Source organism: Thunnus albacares, chromosome 16, assembly GCF_914725855.1.
Source record: "Thunnus albacares chromosome 16, fThuAlb1.1, whole genome shotgun sequence".
NCBI classification, from domain to species: Eukaryota; Metazoa; Chordata; class Actinopteri; order Scombriformes; family Scombridae; genus Thunnus; species Thunnus albacares.
The window spans coordinates 8,247,362-8,266,608 of NC_058121.1; the positions used below are offsets into that span (position 1 = coordinate 8,247,362).

The 19,247-nt window shown below is 38.0% G+C and overlaps 1 protein-coding gene across 8 annotated transcripts in view; it reads right to left on the reverse strand.

Moving 5' to 3' along the window:
- The window catches only part of lama2 (laminin, alpha 2), a 206,846-nt gene that overhangs the window by 106,963 nt on the left and 80,636 nt on the right, over window positions 1-19,247 (reverse strand). For all 8 annotated transcript variants that reach the window (XM_044376462.1, XM_044376459.1, XM_044376460.1 and 5 more), the window contains exons 15-19: window positions 9,585-9,689; window positions 5,726-5,937; window positions 4,965-5,076; window positions 3,973-4,086; window positions 606-733 (exon numbers count right to left, since the gene is read on the reverse strand). In XM_044376462.1, coding sequence (XP_044232397.1) covers window positions 606-733; window positions 3,973-4,086; window positions 4,965-5,076; window positions 5,726-5,937; window positions 9,585-9,689 — 671 coding nt within the window. The remainder of the gene's footprint in view (window positions 1-605; window positions 734-3,972; window positions 4,087-4,964; window positions 5,077-5,725; window positions 5,938-9,584; window positions 9,690-19,247) is intronic.

The following is a 19,247-nucleotide window of genomic DNA, read 5'->3' on the forward strand; positions in this document are numbered from 1 at the left end:
AACATACCTTTTCCAGTGAATAATCAATAATAGCTGTTATGAATTTGATCAATCATGAGTTTATTAATAGACGGTGCAACTGCATTCACAGAGACAGATATAATTGCTTTTCTGTTGCATGAACAACAATTATTTGAGCCTGTGATGTAAGCACAGCAAGTGGTTTTCCATACCAGACTAATAGTATGGTAAAAGGTTTAAACTACTGCAATAACATGTGGGAGGTCTGGGTTTACAACTGTGTAACATTTTCTGGCCGAATTTACATTGATTCTACCAACAGTGATGACATTTCCACCCACAGAGATAATGTTTATCCACTTATTTTGATGCTCCTACCTGCTATGATATTTCTATGCATGTGATTACCATGATATTCATACAGTGATGAAGCTGCTTTCTGTGGTGATATCTTTTTAAGACAAAAAAAAAAGTAGTCTGAGTGTGAGGAGAGGAGAGTAGAGGAGAGGAGAACATTACTAGGAGACAGGTCAAAAAGAGAGAATTGGGGCCACAGAGTCATTGGGGTCAGCAGTGATAGATTGAGGCATTTGATTAAATTGTGTCATCATGGCGGAATTAGCCCCGGCGTCTTGATAACTTACTTGTTGCCAGGCAGATTGAGCGGACAAGCGCAAGGCTGACAATCCGCAGGTGACCCTTTGGTGGCGTTGCCATAGTAACCATGTAGGCAGGTGTCACAGTGGGGGCCTGTGGTGTGGTGGGAACAGTCCTGGAGGAGACACAAAGGTTAAAGTTCATTTATGTCATGAGAACCAAGCTATTTGGCAAACAAGCCGTTTGATCAATCACTCACAATTCATGTGTTTTCAGGCAGGTTCACCACTTTCTAAATTTTCATTCAAGTAACACTTTCTTTCTTCTTTCTTTTTTTTTTTTAGTCCTGACAGACAGTGCATGTTTATTTAGTGTTTGTTTGGTGTTGTTAGGTGGGAAAACAAACAGATGATGAAGTCGTATAGTAAGTGACAAATCAAGTAAATTTGTAATTAATAAAGCTAAAGCTAAAGATATTGAAAGTCAGAAAGGTAAAAACTAAAAAAGGCTCAAGGGTTACAGCACTGCAATAAGGAAAGAGAAAACATTTGAAACAAAGAAACATTTTTTTTATAAAAGCATGTTGTGATCAAATAATGCTGTCAAATTAAATTATTATCAAGCAGAGAGCATGAGGAGAAACAATCCCGAGGAGGTCAAGGTTAATGATATGGTTTAGTATTAGCGTCACATCACATTTTGTTACAACAGTAACTAAGCACATGACTCACAGGGACAATCAAACACTCGCACTAATGTCCCTCAGAACCTGTCAACAAATGTGTGTATTGGTGAAAGTGTTACACTACTTTTTTTTTATTTTTAGTTTTTTCCTTTAGGTGGTTTTCTGTAGCCTGCTTTGTCGACTTGTTTCTGCTTAATGCTAACCACTGAGGGTGTAATGATACATTCAGTTTATAGTTCAGCACAATACACAATACAGGGTTTATGGTTCAGTAGTCCCCATTATTATTATTACAATGGTCTGACTGATTTTACTGTTGATTATTATTATTTTATTCCATCTTTTTATTCTTTGACCACTATCATTGTATATCTACAGGTTGATCACTTGTTTTTTCCCTTCCTCAGAAAACACAGTCCTCGAGGAAGTGTGTGCCTCTATCTGTCTGCCTGTCACTGTGTATGAATATGTAAACAGGAAGTGTATGTGTGCAAGTGTGTGTGTGTACATCTATGAGTGACTTAATGTCAACTTGTCTCTTTTTCTTTGTATGCGTGTGTGTGTGTGTGTGTGTGTGTGTGTGCGAGAGAGAAGAGAGAGAGAGAGAGAGAGAGAGAGAGAGACCCTGCCAGTCTGTCTGTCTTTTTCTGTCTCAGAGAGTGTGTGTTCTCTCTCTGACATATCCCAGCATCCTCCTCATCTATAATGAAACATAACATGGTAATACAAAACCCACAGCTCTCTCTCTCTCTCGGTGTGTGTGTGTGTGTGTGTGTGTGTGTGTGTGTGTGTGTGTGTGTGTGTGTGTGTGTGTGTGTGTGTGTGTGTGTGTGTGTGTGTTGGGAGGTGTGTATTTGATGCTAACTGACAGCTTAAGCCTAAGGCGATGTATTGACGGGGGAGTGACGATGTGTGTGTGGATCCACATGAGCAGGTTGGCATATATGTGTGTGTGCACATTTGCACATTGGTGTCTGTGTGTGTGTGTGTGTGTGTGTTTGTGTGTGTGTGTCATCCTCTTAATGTTTATCTCTGTGAATGTGTAGTTTGTGTGAAACCTGGGTGTAAATGCCATGACCTGAAGTTCCTCTAATGGCCACTAGATGGTGGCTCCAAGAAGATTACCTTCTTCCTCTGCAACTGATTTATTGGCAGTTTACAAAAAAGATTGTAATGAAGATAAAGCGACTGAGAAAACTCACAACTTCTCTCTTCAATACAATATTAATGTGTATTTTTTCTTTTCATATGAGACCATTTGAGAGATTAATTCACATGATGGATTGGTAATGGTTGTTGTTACTAGTTTTGATCTGCATAGCGTCTGCTTCAGAGTTAATCAGGAAAAACTCATCAAGACAGTGCTCAGTATTTTGATTCATAGATATTTATAATCGAATCATTCCCTGATGATTCATTAATGTCATCTCTTCCAGTCTGTTCTCTAGAAACTCAACATTATCTATTATATCGTCCTAGATTAGGTTATTCAGTTATTCAGAAACTACTCATTAACGACTCATTACTTATCAGGTTGTTAGTGATTTGTTCTTCATTCCTTTGTAACTACTCTCTACCAAACCCTCATTTCTGCCAAAGTTTGAACAGTTTTGTTGTTTTCTGAGTTCTTCTGACTAGTTTGACGTGGGCAGTGCTCAGTTGGAGAGTGCACCAATCAGGAGTTATGGTAACATTACCTGTAAAATCAAGTGTTACCAAATTTATCAACAGTTGTATTAAATCTGAAGACAGTTGGTGGTTTGTTTGGTTACATAGTCCTGATGAAGCAAGTTAGAGTAAGAGTTTTTGAGTGTTAAACTCATAGATAATACTGAAAGATGTTTTTTTTTTTAACCTTGATTGATGCTTTTTTATTGAGAAGTGTTATAGAAAAATGCTTAAAAATATTTAAAGCCGTGTGTTCAAAGGCTTTAAGATGACATTGAGGCTTAAAGTGTCTCCCAGTCTAAACTCCCTCAGGATATCATCACCAATTGCTGCTGGTTTTGCTCCACTGAAGCTCAAGCTTGTTGCCTAAATTTGGATTTTTGAGCACAATCAACGGACACAATAATGCCAAGATCCAACTCCAGATTTCAGAGACCAATTAGTGACGTCACCGACACTTAATTCATGGTTTTTCTACAGTTTATAGGATCAACTCTGAACTAAAATGAATCAATACTTGTGAGCAATGTAGAGCCTTTCTGAATTATTCATCTGAAAATCAATGCTGTTCATGCAGGCAGGTTGACTGTTCAAAATATAAATAAAAATGTCAGCTCATTTACTCATGACAGACAGGTCACTTACCATTACATCTTAATGATGATAAATAGGGTGACAGCTTTATGACTTAAAAGAGAAATTATAGTGAACATTTTTTTATAATGTATTGAGTACACACACAGTACAAGCAATATTCTGTCTGAAAATTAAACTGTGGCTTGAAAGAAACATTCTGCACCATTTTCAAATGTTTTTCCATTTTAGTATTATCTTTTGCAATTTTGTGAATATCAAAAGCAGTAAGGGGCTTTCATGAGGTACATTTGTTGTTCTCAACACTTGATGTCTGGTACTTTTTCTCAAAGAAAAAAGCATACTTTTTATTTGTTTGTTTTTCTTTTTTCTTTGTTTTTCTTTCTTCATTTTTTTTTGGCTTACCAATTTAAAAGAAAGAATAAATAAATAAATGAGACATACAATCAACTTACTGATCATCTTACCAGGCAGTATCCTGTGACCTCGTGGCATTGTGTACCATGTCCATGGCAATGACAAGCTTCACACACACCATTATATCTAATCCCGTTAACCCTCCGGAAACCAGGTATACACTCCTGAAACACAAAAACACAAACACATTCAGCAAGATAGGCAGAGTTGTCTATCTTTAAGTTGCTGTAGTGTGAAGTAATTACTCTGTGATCTTCTAATTAGCACCTCAAGTGTGTCTGTTTGTATGCAATTACGTGTGTAATACTGTATGTTTCTGTGGGATTATGTATGTTTGTCTATCTGACTTTTGTAAACTTTGTGCATGTATGAGAGCTTGCCTGTGTGTGTGTGTGTGTGTGTGTGTGTGTGTGTGTTTGTGTGGGTGCATGTATACTAAAATAATATATCAGTCAAGACTCCAATAACAATAAGACAGCTGCACTCTCAAACAAAACACTACACTGTGATGTTATGTTTCTCTTTTTAGGAAGCCTGTGTTCACAAATGCTAAAACATATTTAAGAATCAGGTATATTAAAGACAAACATAATAAAACCACATTTTTTATATTATATATCATAGTGACATTCTTCATCCTTATTAACAAATATGCATTTTCTATTTTATTCTATTCTGACATACTGTAACCTAAATCATACCACAGGTTTTTAAATCTCCATTAGCAATTATGTTGGTATTATTTTGGTATTTAATGCTGGTTGTTTTTGCAAGCTTTGATGAATAAACTATTTATAACTGTCATTGGAAACACATGAATACATTTTCAGAACTTGCTGTCCATGTGTTTGTTGTTTAAGTTATTTTATCTAATCTGTAAATAAATTGGATGGCATTTTACATTAAAAATGACCAACTTTGTTATATAGTATATACTACTTATGTACTTTTTCCAAGACTGATTTCTATTAGATATTATGGAGGTTTTAAAAGTTGCAGTGGGTGTGTGTCTGTGTGTTTATGTGTTTATGTGTGCATTTACCTCACAAGAGGTTCCAGCATATCCAGGAGGACAAGAGCAAATTTCCACAGCTGATGCCGTCCTCTCACCTCTGTCAGAGGGATTAGCTACCTGCATTGAGAACAAGTGAAGTCTACATACACACACACACACACACACACACACACACACACACACACAAAGAAGGCATAAACATGTAGCGCATTGGTAGAAGACATACATCTTCACACACTGTACATAAACAGGGCAGTTTAGCTGATTAGGTTTTTAGAACTTTAGATATCTGAATTGATTCTTTCAGGCAGCATCTTTATGTTTAGGTTATAAAAGGTTAAAGTAAAGTTATTTACAGGCAATAAGAAAGGGCTGCTTGAGAGGCAACTGCGAGTAAGTTGTTCTTCTTTATAAAGGCTTATACCAATGGTATCTCAAAACCGCTGAGAGTTGAAATTTGACACCACTATTTGATACATATTTTAAGTTTTATAGCATAGTGTAAAGGCTGTGCAAAAATAATACTTACAGTATGGAAATTAGTTTATTGTATGTGTTGCTGTGAGTGGTGAGCCATCTTAGCAACAACAACCACAACACTGCTGGTTCAAATCTGAGACCTTTGTTGCATCTCTTTCTCCCTAATTTCCTATCATCTCTCCACTATCGCTATAAAATAAAGGCATTAGGCAGTGTATGTTATCATCCACTAATACCTAACAGGTTATGTGTGATAGTGTATTTTACTGCATGAAGTGTACTGTATGTGTGCATGTTTCTGTTCACACCTGTACACAGCGCTGGGTTCTGTGCTATAAGAGGCCCGGACCATCACTTTGGTCACATTGGCCAACACAGACAAAAAATCCCTGCGACTGATTGGCTGTGCTGTCTCTGACACCAGGAAGTTCTCTGGAAGGAGAGCGATGTGATTGGTGCTCGGTGAGGGCGGGTACACCGGCTGGCCGAACCTTCTGTCAATAATCTTGATCCCGCCACCCTGGCAGGGAAAGAGGAAACAAACTTTTTAAGCTCTTTCTATTTTACATGTTGCACTTTTAATTCCATTAATCCACAAAGTTGTTGTTCTCTAAAAGTATGCCTATTTCATGAAAATACGATCATATCCTACTGATTTTGGAACTAAAGAGAGTCAGAGTGAATGATGTGTCATTAGGTAATGAGTTGCAGTTTCTATTGACATTTTGAATGGACTGAATGCAAAGTGAATTGAGCCCAGCCCTCGTATCTGACTATCTCTTGTTGAGAACAGATCAATGGCATGTAGCGGCTAACGCAGAGTGACAACTACTGATGGACGGGGAGAGAGGGAGGGAGAGAGAGAGCTTACTGTGCCAAGAAACCATTAAATAAAAACTAATTGAAAGAGAGGAGATGGAGGATGGGATAGGGAGACAGAAAGCAGAGATACAGACGGAAAGAAAGAAAGGCAGAGACACCTCAGAGGTAACAGTTTTCATTAAGTCTCTGAAAGAAAGGCTTTTACTGTCTATCTTTTATTGTCTCTCACTTCTATTCATCATGCCTAAAAACATTAAAAGGATGAGGCTGGCAGGTTTATATATTTCTTATTGTCAACAAAACCCATGGAAAGACCAAACCCAACAAAGATATGCTAGTGCGTCTCTCCATACTCTCCAACTGCCATACTCCTCTGTGGCACTCAACCACATCATGCCCATTGGTTCCTACAGAGGAATTATATCTTTAAAAACGGGTCACATAAATTCACTTTTTAAAAAAGGCCCAGTAATTTCCTTAAACAGCTGGGCACTGTAGTTTTTAGGAAACATCTTTTCAACAGGAGTAAATAGTGCATTTATAGGGACTATTTTCAGCTGTGGATTCACACACATTTGTTGTGATAGTGAGCACCAATAGCAGTCGGAAGGTGCATGTGGGATTGACTCAAAATAAACTACAGTTCCCAGAGTCATCATAATGAAGAAACATGTCACCAAGTAAAAAGGGCGTGGCTCATGGATGTGTTCAATAGTTTTTTATTCTGTTTGTATTATTTGTTTGTCTTTTTACATTGAAGGAATAAGCTACAGTATATCAGAACTACTTGTTAATAGGAGTAGTTTATTGTCGGTTTAGTCTTTTCATGGGATTGGTTCAATTAGAGAAAATATAGAATATTGCCAGTCTTGTTCTTTAAGTCTAATATTGGTTCTTAACATTACAAAGACTAAAACCTGGGGTTGAGTGAGATCATTTTGTTTCCATTTCTTTTTTTCGATGTTTCATGAAATAATATCTTTTGTTCTGCAAACAGCACAACTCAAAATACACTGATTTACTTCTGCATGAAGTCAGTTGTTCTGATGTTAATGTTGTGAAATAAATGAGAAACTCAAGTTGCACATTGCTGCAGTGCAGTAAATTGGGCGTTATTGTTGTCATGAAAGTCTTGGTATGTACTTTTTTTTTTTTTTTTTTACAACTGTGCTGATGGAGGCTAATAAATTGAGACAAAGACACGGAAATCAACAAAGCCATACAGACAAGCAAAGACAGAGAGATTATTGTCTATTCATATTCACAATAGTAACATTCGAGGCACAAGCTTCTTCCTGTGCTTCACAGAAACCGTGGAACAAGCAATATCACAACTCGATGCAGATATGCAGAGTAAACAGTGGAGGGAAAAAAAAAGGAAACAAAAAGAGACAAAGGCTGAAAGAGAGACAGTGAAGAGGGAGAACGCCAGTTGACAGTGTGTAGGTGGTTCATTATTGTCATCATTTGGAGAGGCTTTTTGTTGACAACAAGACCGACACTTGTCCTCCTCTCCTCCTCCTCCCAACTCCTCCCAGTCTGTCGCTCTCACTGACACGTCTTTAAATAACACAGGCTGATTGGTCTGTGACTACCCATCTCTCAGTTTTCTTTCTTTCTTTCTTTCTTCCTTACTTCCTTATTTATTTCCTTCCTCCCTCACTTCCTTCCTTATATATTTCATTCATCCCTTCCTTTCTTATTTATTTATTTGTTACATCCGTCCTTATTTCCTTCCTTCCCTCCTTCCTTCCTCAATTTCTTCCTTATTTCCTCTTATCTTTCCTTATTTATTCCTCTCTTCCTTATTTACCTCCTCCCTTCCCTCTTCCATTCCTTTCTTATTTCCTTCCTTCTTTCCTCACTTTCTTATTTATTTCCTTCCTTACTTACTCCCTTTCTTACATCCTTCCTTGCTTCCTTCTTTTCTTCATTCTTCCCTTCCTTACTCCTTCCCTCCTTCCCTCCCTCCATATTTATTTTCTGCCTTCCTTATTTCCTCCCTTCCTTCCTTATGTATTCTCTCCTCACTACCTTACTTATTTCCCCATTTCCTTCATACCTTCCCTCTTCCTTACATCTTTATTTCCTTCATTTCCTTACTTCTTTTCTCATTTTTGTCCTCCCTGCATCCTTATTTATTTTCTCTCTTCCTCCACTCTTTCCTTCCACCCCATTCTCTCTTCCTTCCTTGTTTGTTGTCTTCCTTTATTTTTTCCATTCTTTCGTCCCTCCCTTCCTTCCTAATTTCCTTCCTTACTTCCTCCCACATTTCCTTTCTAACATCCTCCCTTATGTCCTTCCTTACCTCCTCAATCGATTGTTTCCTTCCTTCCTCACTTCCTTCCTTATGTCCTTGTATCCTCACTTCCTTCTTTATGTCCTTCCATCCTCTCTTCCTTCTTTCCTTCGTTCCTCCCTTCACTCATTCCTTATTTCCTCCCTTACTTCCTCATTTTGCCCTCTTCCTTCCTTCCTTCCTTCCTTCCTTCCTTCCTTCCTTCCTCCCCTTTTCTTTCTGTACAAAATATGTGCATTTTTATCATTGCATTCACCAAAAAATATTTTTGCTGCTCATTAGAGATACAGTATTTGAAAATCTTTCCAACTATTAATTAAAATGTCCTCTTCTTTAACACATCATTGGTAGAAAGTTGTGTGTGCAAAATAACGATCACTTCTGCAGCTCTGGCACACTGAACAAACACACATAAACAAACACACAAAGAATGTTGTTTAGAGATATAGGAGATATAAACAGTTAACTAATAGTGTTGCTGCTTTGCTTATTGCTGCCATACATCATATCACAACTAGCTCATTATAGACATAGTGAGACAGAAGGGAGGAGAGACTCTATCTGCATTTTTTATTACTACGTTCAGCAGTTCTCTGCCAGCTGTAGCTGTGTGTGTGTGGGTGTGTGTCTGTTTTAAACAGCTTTTATTGCTACTTCATTTAACGGTCTTCACTGGTGCAAAAGTCAATGGCTTGTGGGAAAAGGTAAATATTGCTGCAGACACAAATACATAGACACAAATAATCACACACGTGTTTATGTTGGTTTCCTCCGGGTATGATCATTTCCTCCCACACCAAAAACAATTTACGTGTTAACTATTAGGAAGACTCCAGTCAAAGTTCTTGACCAAGTTGCTGGCTTCATTTCAGGGCTTAATACAGTGCGACACTTGCCCTTAAAAAGTCAAAACATATTACACACATAATATCTATAATACATGGTACATACAGATACAGTTAGACATTTTAAACAACACTCCATGAGTTGTTATTAATTTTGTATTTCAACTCTCTTTCATTATTTATGTGTGCTTGAAAACTTACCTCTATGATGAGGTCAGGTTCTGAAGTAACCCTGATGGCCCTTTGTTCTCGTTGGTCTGTAGAATAAGACACAGTGTAGACCACACTCCCTCCATAGGCTGAAAGCTGAAGAAAGACAGTAACAGAGGTAAAGAGATTAGTATATTTATGCTGTTTGAGACCGTTTGACTTTTTTTGACCTCACTTTAAAGTAGAGTGTGTCTGTATTTGTTACACTCCACATCAACAGCAGATACAGGAAGAAGGTAAGTATAAGCAAAGTAAACCAAAACTAAAAGGAATGGTCACATTACGTTTCCATTCAACCAAATTTCTCCACACTCAGCCCTGGAAAAAGGACTTGATGCCACCTTTCTGATGCTGGAAGTAAATGATTATTGATCAGAATAGAATAGTAACTTCAAACCCAGTGCAATAGTGTTTCTATTGGCCAACCAAGCACAATTGCTTGAACAAAGGTGAACTCTGACCTGTGAATCTGCTGGACCTGGCTGGAGATCATACAGGAATAGGAAATATTCAAATTTGTCCATTGTGTGGGCTTCAGTAGAAGTATATGGCAAACAGAGTGAATATTCACAGGACAAGAGTGTAATGTGACCTTAATAATTACACAGAGTACTGTATTTAAAATATTTTTAAATCACTGATACAGTACTACTGTAGCAATGCCACTACTACCTCAACCTCAAAACACCAAAACCACTATGACTACTGATACTGCAAATGATAGTGTTTTTCAGTAAAAATGATTTTATAAATATAAAAAAGTAAAGAGAAGAAGAGTATGCTACAATCTTTGTTTTCTTGTGTTGTTTCAGTGCAGTGTTTCTGTTGAGTCCACAGAACAAGTTTTAGATGGGGAAAACGCTGCGTCGGCATGATCCTGGATTTATTATTCCGCTCCAACCTGAACAGTAATGGGTGGGAGAGCGACATAATAATGCCACCATAAAAACAGAGAGAGGGGAACATTGAGGAAGAGGAGAGATGAAGAAATAGAGCTTGAGACAGAGAGATAGAGAGAGAGGGAGTAAGAGGTGGGTTTAATGCCTCTATAAACCTCTTCCATTCTACATCATTACTCTCAGTTCTTAAATCGGGAGGAGGAATCACCCATTTCACAGCTGACTGAAAACACACTCACACACATATACACACCAGCAGCCATGGAGGTGTACTTGGGTGGACATTTTATTGACTAACACTTATTCTCTATCTAACCCCATTTGCTCATTTGGACTTCAAAAGACAGTAAAATCATAGTTTAAACCCACACTGCACTGCATACACGTATCAGACACTCGACCTCCCTTGCCATTAGCTAATATGCACTTCAGTATGGACTGTGCATTCACAATCGGGCCTCTTACATACAGTAGGAAAAACTCCATGAGGTGTTTTTTTTTCTGTTTGCACAGATGGCATCACTGCAACAGAATAGCAGCATGATGAAAGCAAAGGACACCACAGAAGAATATATAAATTGACAAAGGACTTGAGCAATGAGGTACTGTTTATATTATTTGGTTCAACATAATGTACACCTTAGGCTACTATATAAATTTTAGAAATATGTATTTGTATTAAAATAAATATATTATAGGTATGCATAAATGTATACTTATTAAAAGTCTCCTGCTTAAACATGCATTCATTGATTTTTTTGGTCACTTTCTGGCCACAATGCAACAAACTGTACACTCAACATAAGATCACCTTATACAGTTGATATAGTAAATGTGTAAGCAAAAAGTTGCAACATTAACGTTTATTACTAAAGCTAAAGCTAAACAGTCAAGTTGCGTGCCTTGAAACCAAAACTGAGATGAAAAAACTAAAATGCTCTGTAGAGCTGATGATAATTCAATGTGGTTTTTGTCCTGAGAATGACCCCTTTCACATTATACATAATAATTTATCTCATTAATATAAAAATGTTCATTGGTGAAGCATTAAAGACAGCTTATTTGAAAATACTGTACTTTCCAGAAGCATTGGTTCCCAACCTTTTTGATTTGTGACATGTTAAAATAAACAAGGTCTAAATGAGCTATGAGAAGTTTTACCAAAACAGGGTTTCCCTTCCTACTTTAAATGTTTTTAACATTTTCTGTAGGGCTGAGGAGGTAATTGTCCTCTATGTTTTCTTCTTTCATATGTACAAAAATTCTAATGACTCCTCATGACTTGTCCTGAGATACCTACACCACCACCTCCCAATCTGCAAAGATAAAATCTTGTCTATCTTGTATTTACTCTTGTGTTTGGCAAGCACTGGGTGACATATTTATTGAGAAGAATAAGAAAAAGCTTCTTCTGTGTGTTCTCAGGAACACTTTTGCGCTGATGGCACTTGTACTTCTTTGTGGATGATGCCACCTGAATATGACAATTTACTTCCTTTGAAATTATTGACATTTCTCAGAAAACTCATTTCTCTGACGCCATCCATTCAACCCATACAACAATCAGAGCTTTTGTCATGGCAACCTAACGACCCGTCTCTATCCTGGGGGAGAGGAAATAAAAGAAAGAAAACACAGGAAAGAGAAAAGACCAACAGAATAGAACAGCGGGAGAGGGAAATTATGGGGATTGGAAACGAAGGAACAATAAACACTCTGAGACACAGACACACACACACAGCTACAAGAGACATCAGTCGGATCCCCTTGAGAGCTCGATAAGCCTGTTATTAAGTCTATTAGTGACCAGAATAAGAAGAACAAGACATAATCCTCCCTGTTAAAACCCTTATCAAGAATCTGACACAACTGTCATTAAAGTGAACCTTTTGTCACCACCATGAGTGTTTGTTTTCCTGACAAAATATGTCAGTTTATACAGGTCTTTGGTGTAAACGCAGTAAAATAATCTCATACCACCAGCATGACTATTAAGTGAAGAAACAGAACATGTTAGATAAAATGATTAGTTAATATAGAAATTCTCTGCGGTGTCGTGGTCACAGGGGGTATTTTGCATGCTGCAATGCAAATTCATGACTTCAACTTTCTTCTTTATCTAAAATATGAAGTAAAACTTGTCAAATACAGATGACAGTTTCTGTGACCTACATGTTAGCATTTTCTTTGCTACTGTTTAGAAATTAGAGTGGAAGGAAAGTGGACACACAGAGTAGTGAGGAGGAGAAAAGGAGAAAATTCTAACTAAAAAAAAGGAAGAGGCGGACAGAACTAAGGAGAGAGAAACAAATGCAGAGGGACAGTAGGAGAAAGACACAAAACAAGGACAAAATAAGTGGGAGGAAAGGAACGAGGAGTGGATGGAGGAGACAAGAGTTATGAGATTTAATTTGCCGCCTTTGCTAAGGAGTGGGTTTGGTGTGGAGCAAGAAGAGGTGTGAAAATGAGTCACTATCGACCTCAGTCCTCCTCCAGGGTTCCAACCAGAGCCCTGATGTACAATATATGACTTTTCCATAACTGTGAATAACAAAGTCAGAGTATTTTGATGACCTACAAGTTTTAGTCTGTCCTGATTTCAATACTGTTGTTATTCTAGAAAGGTCAGATTTCTGCTACAGTTGAACTTTCTGGGGAGAACAAACTGTGAAAACAACCAACTCATAGAAATGTGTGAAACAAGCTGAAAAATACCTTCTGGCATACTCCTGTCAGGTGACCCTTTTTAAAAATTCCCAATGTTTTGCAATATCCAGAATTGATAAAAATGTGGCACTTCCACAAACTTGATGCAGAAAGATATCAAGAGAGCAAACAAATTAAACAACACAAGAAAGAAAAACAAGAGCAGAAGAGAGTCCACAGTCATGCTAGCAGCTCTATGAGGCTGTACTTAGGCACAGTGCTGCTTTGAGCTAACGTCAGCATGCTAACATCGCAATGTCAATGCTAATATGCTGATGTGTAGCAGGTATAATTGTTTACCATGTTCACCATCTTAGCTTTGCGTGTTGGCATGTTAACATTTGCTAATTAGCATGAAATACAAATTTGAATTTTGACCTGATGATGGCGCTAGATGAAATGTTAAGGGATCACTACAGTTATTACAAGTCATACTGAGAACGGCATAAATGTCTGAACCAAATGTGACTGCAATCCAGCCAATAATTGTTCAGAAATTTCATCTAAAATGAATGAAAGGTTAAAAAAGTCGCCAAAGTAATTAAATTTTTTCATCTGGAAACCACTAATATCTGTACATAACTCTGATGCTAGAAGGTAAGTCATTCGGATGCATGAATTATTGTACTAAATGTGACGGAAATTCATCCAATAGTGTAGTTAAGTTAGTAAGTGTGAAAATGACAGCCTTGTTCTTCCATAATACACATGAAAGAAACCAAACATGCTGAAAATCAATTTCCGTCACAACATACAGTGGGTTTTTTTTTTTTTTTTTTTTTTTATATTATTCCATTTACAGTTGTTTCAATTTAAGTAACAATGTAACCGCAGAAATTATAATGAAATTTAAAACACTTTCCCCCATTGCATACAACTCTCTAAACATAAAACTAAATTTAATGGATATATTCTCAGCCCATTGTTATTAAGCAGCAAAAACAGAAACAATTCAGCACTATTTTTTTCCTGATCATACTGTACACTGAGGAGAATCTGAACTATGTTGATTTTAGAGGTAAGAAACAACCTCCAACTATGTGGGCATAGAAGAAAAGTACAATAACTACTAATGAAACAAATTACTGCCTGTAGTTAGTAATGACATTACTTTGGAAGTGAGCAATTAGAATATGACTTGCTTTAGTGCGTACAGCATGCTAGTTTCTTCAGAGAGATATGTTTTTTCATACGCCTGTTTGCTGTCAATTTTGGGAGTACAAAAGCAGACAGTGGCAACCAACGCTCTCTTCAGGAGATTGGGAGGGGCAGGGGGACAAAGGAAATCATCCTTCAGGAAATCAAAACCAGATTGTCACAAAAGCTTCAGAAAACAAACTCCCCTAAAATAACACACCAATGCAGGCTTGCAGGCATGTACAAGAACACACACAAATACACAGAGAAACAAAGACACACACACACAGAAACATAGAACTAGAAACACACACACACACACACACCTGGGTTGTCTTTCTGACGCCTGTGGTTGTTTGCAATTGGTATCGGGAGTTTTCACTCTGTTTATCTACCGGTTTCACACACACAGGCACAGATGCACACATAGACTATTGTTGTTTCTAGCAGTAGGGTTAGATTGGCTCCAGATGGACCAATAGACAGTGGAATGTTGAATAATACAACTGAACTGACCCTCTGTGTGAGTGATATATGTTGTGAAAAAGAAAAAAGTAAAAGCACTGGGGGCATGTCCAAGCGCTGTCTCGTTTAATTCCATATCGTCAGAGGTGGCATCTGTGCAGATGGGCTTTTTCTTGCATCACGCCTGTTGTTGGGAGATAGGTGAAGGATCCTCGAGGCAAATTGGGCATTGTGCATTCAAACATTCTCCTGGTGTAGAGGGACACTGTGTCCACGAGTATGCCTGAGACTGACAGCATCAAGGATCGCTCTTGGAACGTGCTCTTGAGATGAATGCAGCACTGGGCAACCAACCTGGTAGCAGAGATGTTCCCAGGATGGTGTTTGTGGTTATTTTTTTCCAGTGGTTGGTGATACACTGACTTGGTGCTCCTCTTCAGCTTCCTGTGACTGGAGGACTGTTTTTGAAGATGAGGGGCAGTGCCATTTACACAATGTAGAGGTAGAAGGCAACTCGTGGTCTGGGGCTCCTGTCTCCGGTTGCAGTGTGTTGGGTTAGGGGTCACTCTGGGGGTATGAACCCTGAGTGGGTGCTGGCGGATAGGAATGAGGCGCATGAGGTGGGCTGTCAGCTGATCAGTTGGGGTGCTCTGCATGTGATTTGCCTTCAGATGAAGTTTGGGGTTACAGGCGGTCACTTGATGTGGTCTTTTCACTTTGCTGACTCAAGAAGAAGGGGGTGGCAAGGGGCGGGGGGCTGATGCTGTTCTTAATTAGGGCCATAGACACACACATTTGCATGGAAACATACACACCATTATGCACAGACACTCATTTTCGCTAATGTACTTATGGTGAGGTTTGGGTAAGATTTATTTGATTAAGATTAGGTAAAACAATTTGGGTTTCAGTTAAGGTCTGCAATTCTTGTATATATGCTTTAAATCACGGACCTTACAATCCATACAATTTTTATGGCAAACATTCATTTTGTACATGCTGCAGTAAGCACACTAGAGTAACTTGAACGTATCTGATGGATAATTAATTTAATCATAACAAAACTTCCTGGTCGGACTCTTTTGTCTTAAAGAAAGCACTTTAATTCTGGGCCCAGGAAGCAGTTGTACACACATGCTGAATGCAGTAACAGAATGCTGATACACAATGTTTTATATACAAAAACTGCTTAAAGATAAATATCTGACATCTTTCTCTTATATCCTGACATTGAGAACAACAAGGTCATGAACTGACATCAACAGCTCCCAGAGTTATCTTCTGACTGGAACCAGTCATTCCATAAACATATAAGATACATAGAATATAACAAGGTCCTTTCTAATCTTTACGACTGGTTAATCAGGCATATTTAAGTGGGGTAGCAATGTATCTTAAAGTTTAAGTCATCTTGACCTTACAATGACTGAACATTTCAATACACATTATCTGTAAATTTCAACAACCGTATCTGTGCCACATGAAAAACAGAAGAAGGAAGCAGCATTGTTGAATTTTCAGGTGATTATGTGAAGGACTATGACATGATAATTATGACTGCTTGAGCCAGAGGAGTGTAGGTCAGATGTACTGTAACTCAGTATGCACATCTCATCCGGTAAGATGACTAAGAGCAGCTCACTCATTTGCTTCCTGCCTCTTAGAGCCAATCCATTATTGTTCTGCACTCCCACGGCTCGCTGACTCTTGAAAGTCAACTCCAGCCACTTGCTGTGTATCAGACCTGAAGCAACAAGCAACGGCAGGATGATGATATATCCAATAAGCTCAGTGCGGATCCACCAGGCTGTGTCTGAAATCATTCTCTATTTACTATATTTACTGTCCAGTATTTTATGAGTGTCAAAATTGAGAGTGTTAAGTATATGCACTATATAGTGCCATTAACATTTCTAACAATGCTAACAATGTGTTGCATTTGATAAGTTAAAAATTTACAGTGCAATACTATACTTGTCAGTGTTGACGCAAAATGATGATGATCCCTAAGTGTCTAAAATCTCAGTTTGCTGTCAACTGTAGCATTAACTATTGAGTGTCTGTTATATAAGGAATAGCGAATGAGTGAAGGCTGGGATGATTTTGTAGCAGCCTGAGATTTCTTATGCTACACATTGTATTATAATATCAGGATCAGTATTTAATGATGCCAATTCTGTAATTATGCAAACAAACAAGACCTTCAGTCTGCAACAGCCACTTAACAGCATTTTATATTAACTACTACAAGCTTTGATTTCTGAGAAAATGAGAATAATGCTTCACACACAATAGCAGCTTTATGGCACAAGCTTGGACTTGTTTACACTTTGGTATTAACAAATAATTTAGTTCACACATCTTGACAGTTATCAAGAGCTTTTATCGTCTTTCATGCTCTTCAGAAAAAGCTCGGAGGTGCAGGTGATGTATCCTTTGCAACACAAAGAAACAGTGTTGCAGGAAAAAAGAGTCTGCTTTCAAAACACTAACTGTAGCAAACTAAATGCTGACATACCCTGCATTACTTGTTCAGTTTCACATTAATTACATTTTTGTAATGAAAACATTTTATATGTGATTTCCTTTTATATGCGGGCCATGGGATTGCTATGTAGAGCTCTGCACACACTTTCCAGAAGCGCAAATGTGTGTGATACCAAATTATTTGGTTGATGGAAACTGGAACAAATCCACTGTGATTGATGTAAAGGCACTTTTTCAGCCATGTAAGTGAAAAAAAAGGAAAGGGGAGGGAGAGAAGTAAGTGAGAAAATGGGGAGGGGAAATCCATCTCATGCAATCATGACCAGATTAGGAGTGGCACTATACACAAACTCCTCTACACACATTGTTCTCTCTCATAAGTCAAAGCTCAGCAGCTTGGTAAAGGCTAGTGATCTTTTCGTAGAAAAGGGGAGATTTCTTCACCCCAAAAGTGTTCTAGAGAAACACTTTTTAGACAGTTTTCATTCATCACATTTGCGAGGTGTCAGCCTCTATAACCAAGGTGAAACGGGATCATTTTTCTGAACTTTTAGTCATTTGTCTGGCTTAGGTTTGCACCTGTAGCAGGTTTTCTTCTTAAAGGATTATTATTTTGTGTTATTCCTTTGTTACTGGACAATATAGAAGACAGGGAAGACAAGAAAGTTGAAAAAAGGTCATAGAGAGTTGGGGTAGGTAGAGTTTGAGAGGGAGTTAGAATGAAACGTAACACAATCTGAGTTGTGTGTTTGTACAAAAGTGCGGATCTGTGTGTTTGTCAAGTTTCACATATTTTGAGCTTTCTTTCATCAGCTGTCAGCAAAGGATGTTTCTCCTCTCTCTCCATCCCCTTTATCTCTTTGCTTCAGTCTCACAGTGCTATCCCTCTCTCGGTCTGTCCATCTCTGTCACTCTTTTCCTACAATTGATGATGAACATTTCTTGTTTTTAAGCCTTTTATCTGCCTTGACTGTGAATCTGTTCCTGGGTACAAGATGGATACAAGGAGGTTAGGATTTGACTGTTTCTGAAGGCTGATGATGCTGCTGAGAGCTGCAAGTCAATTGAATATTTAGCTGTTTTATTGTTGAATTGTTTACTGCTTAAAAATTCCAAAAAAAATCGAAATATTATGTTTTTCTTAGAGCTGTACTCTTGCCGGTTTGGAAAAGTTTCTGAAACAACATTTGGACCTCAAGGTACCAACAATCGCTGATGAAACTTATATAGAATATGGCTCCATATAACTCAATATCTTACTACTGTTGGAAAGTATATTTATATGGGCAAGTAGCACACAGTCAGTTTATCAGAGCTTTTTTGCTGGAAACAGATGAAAACGAAGTTAATGAGAGCGGCGAGATTGAGCCAAAACAATAAATTTGCTGATCGTACAACCAAAACAATGAGCTAAAAGTCACTAAAACGCAGCGTAGAACTGAGGGGAACTGCAGAGTGATCATTCTCTGTGCATTTGTCAATAGGAGCAATGGCTTTTATATTACACATAGTCATATAATAACATACATAAACTGATTAGAGCTGCTTCAAATATTACAGTTTGAGTTTAGCTTCAGTTAAAAGCGACTGCCTCCTCTGCCTGATCTTCTCAAAAGTTCACAGTCTTATAAAGTCGAAATGTTATTAAAATCGTCTTAAAAGTAAGCTTTACATGTGCAGAACGCTTCATTAAAATGATGCTACACCTTCATACTTGCAACATTGTGAGTTCATATTTTGACTCTTCACTCTGAATGCCATTCCACTGCTAAATAAACCAGAAACATTGTAAAATTATTCTTTTAGCAGAGCAAGCTTTAATGATAGTGATGGCTATTCTGGTGAATGAGCAGTCCCTGGACCTACACAGGCAATAAAACACCCAATGAGCAACAGTGGAACATGCTTCTGGACCAATGAGCATCCACGGAGCACGCTAACGGGCCAATGAGCATCCTCA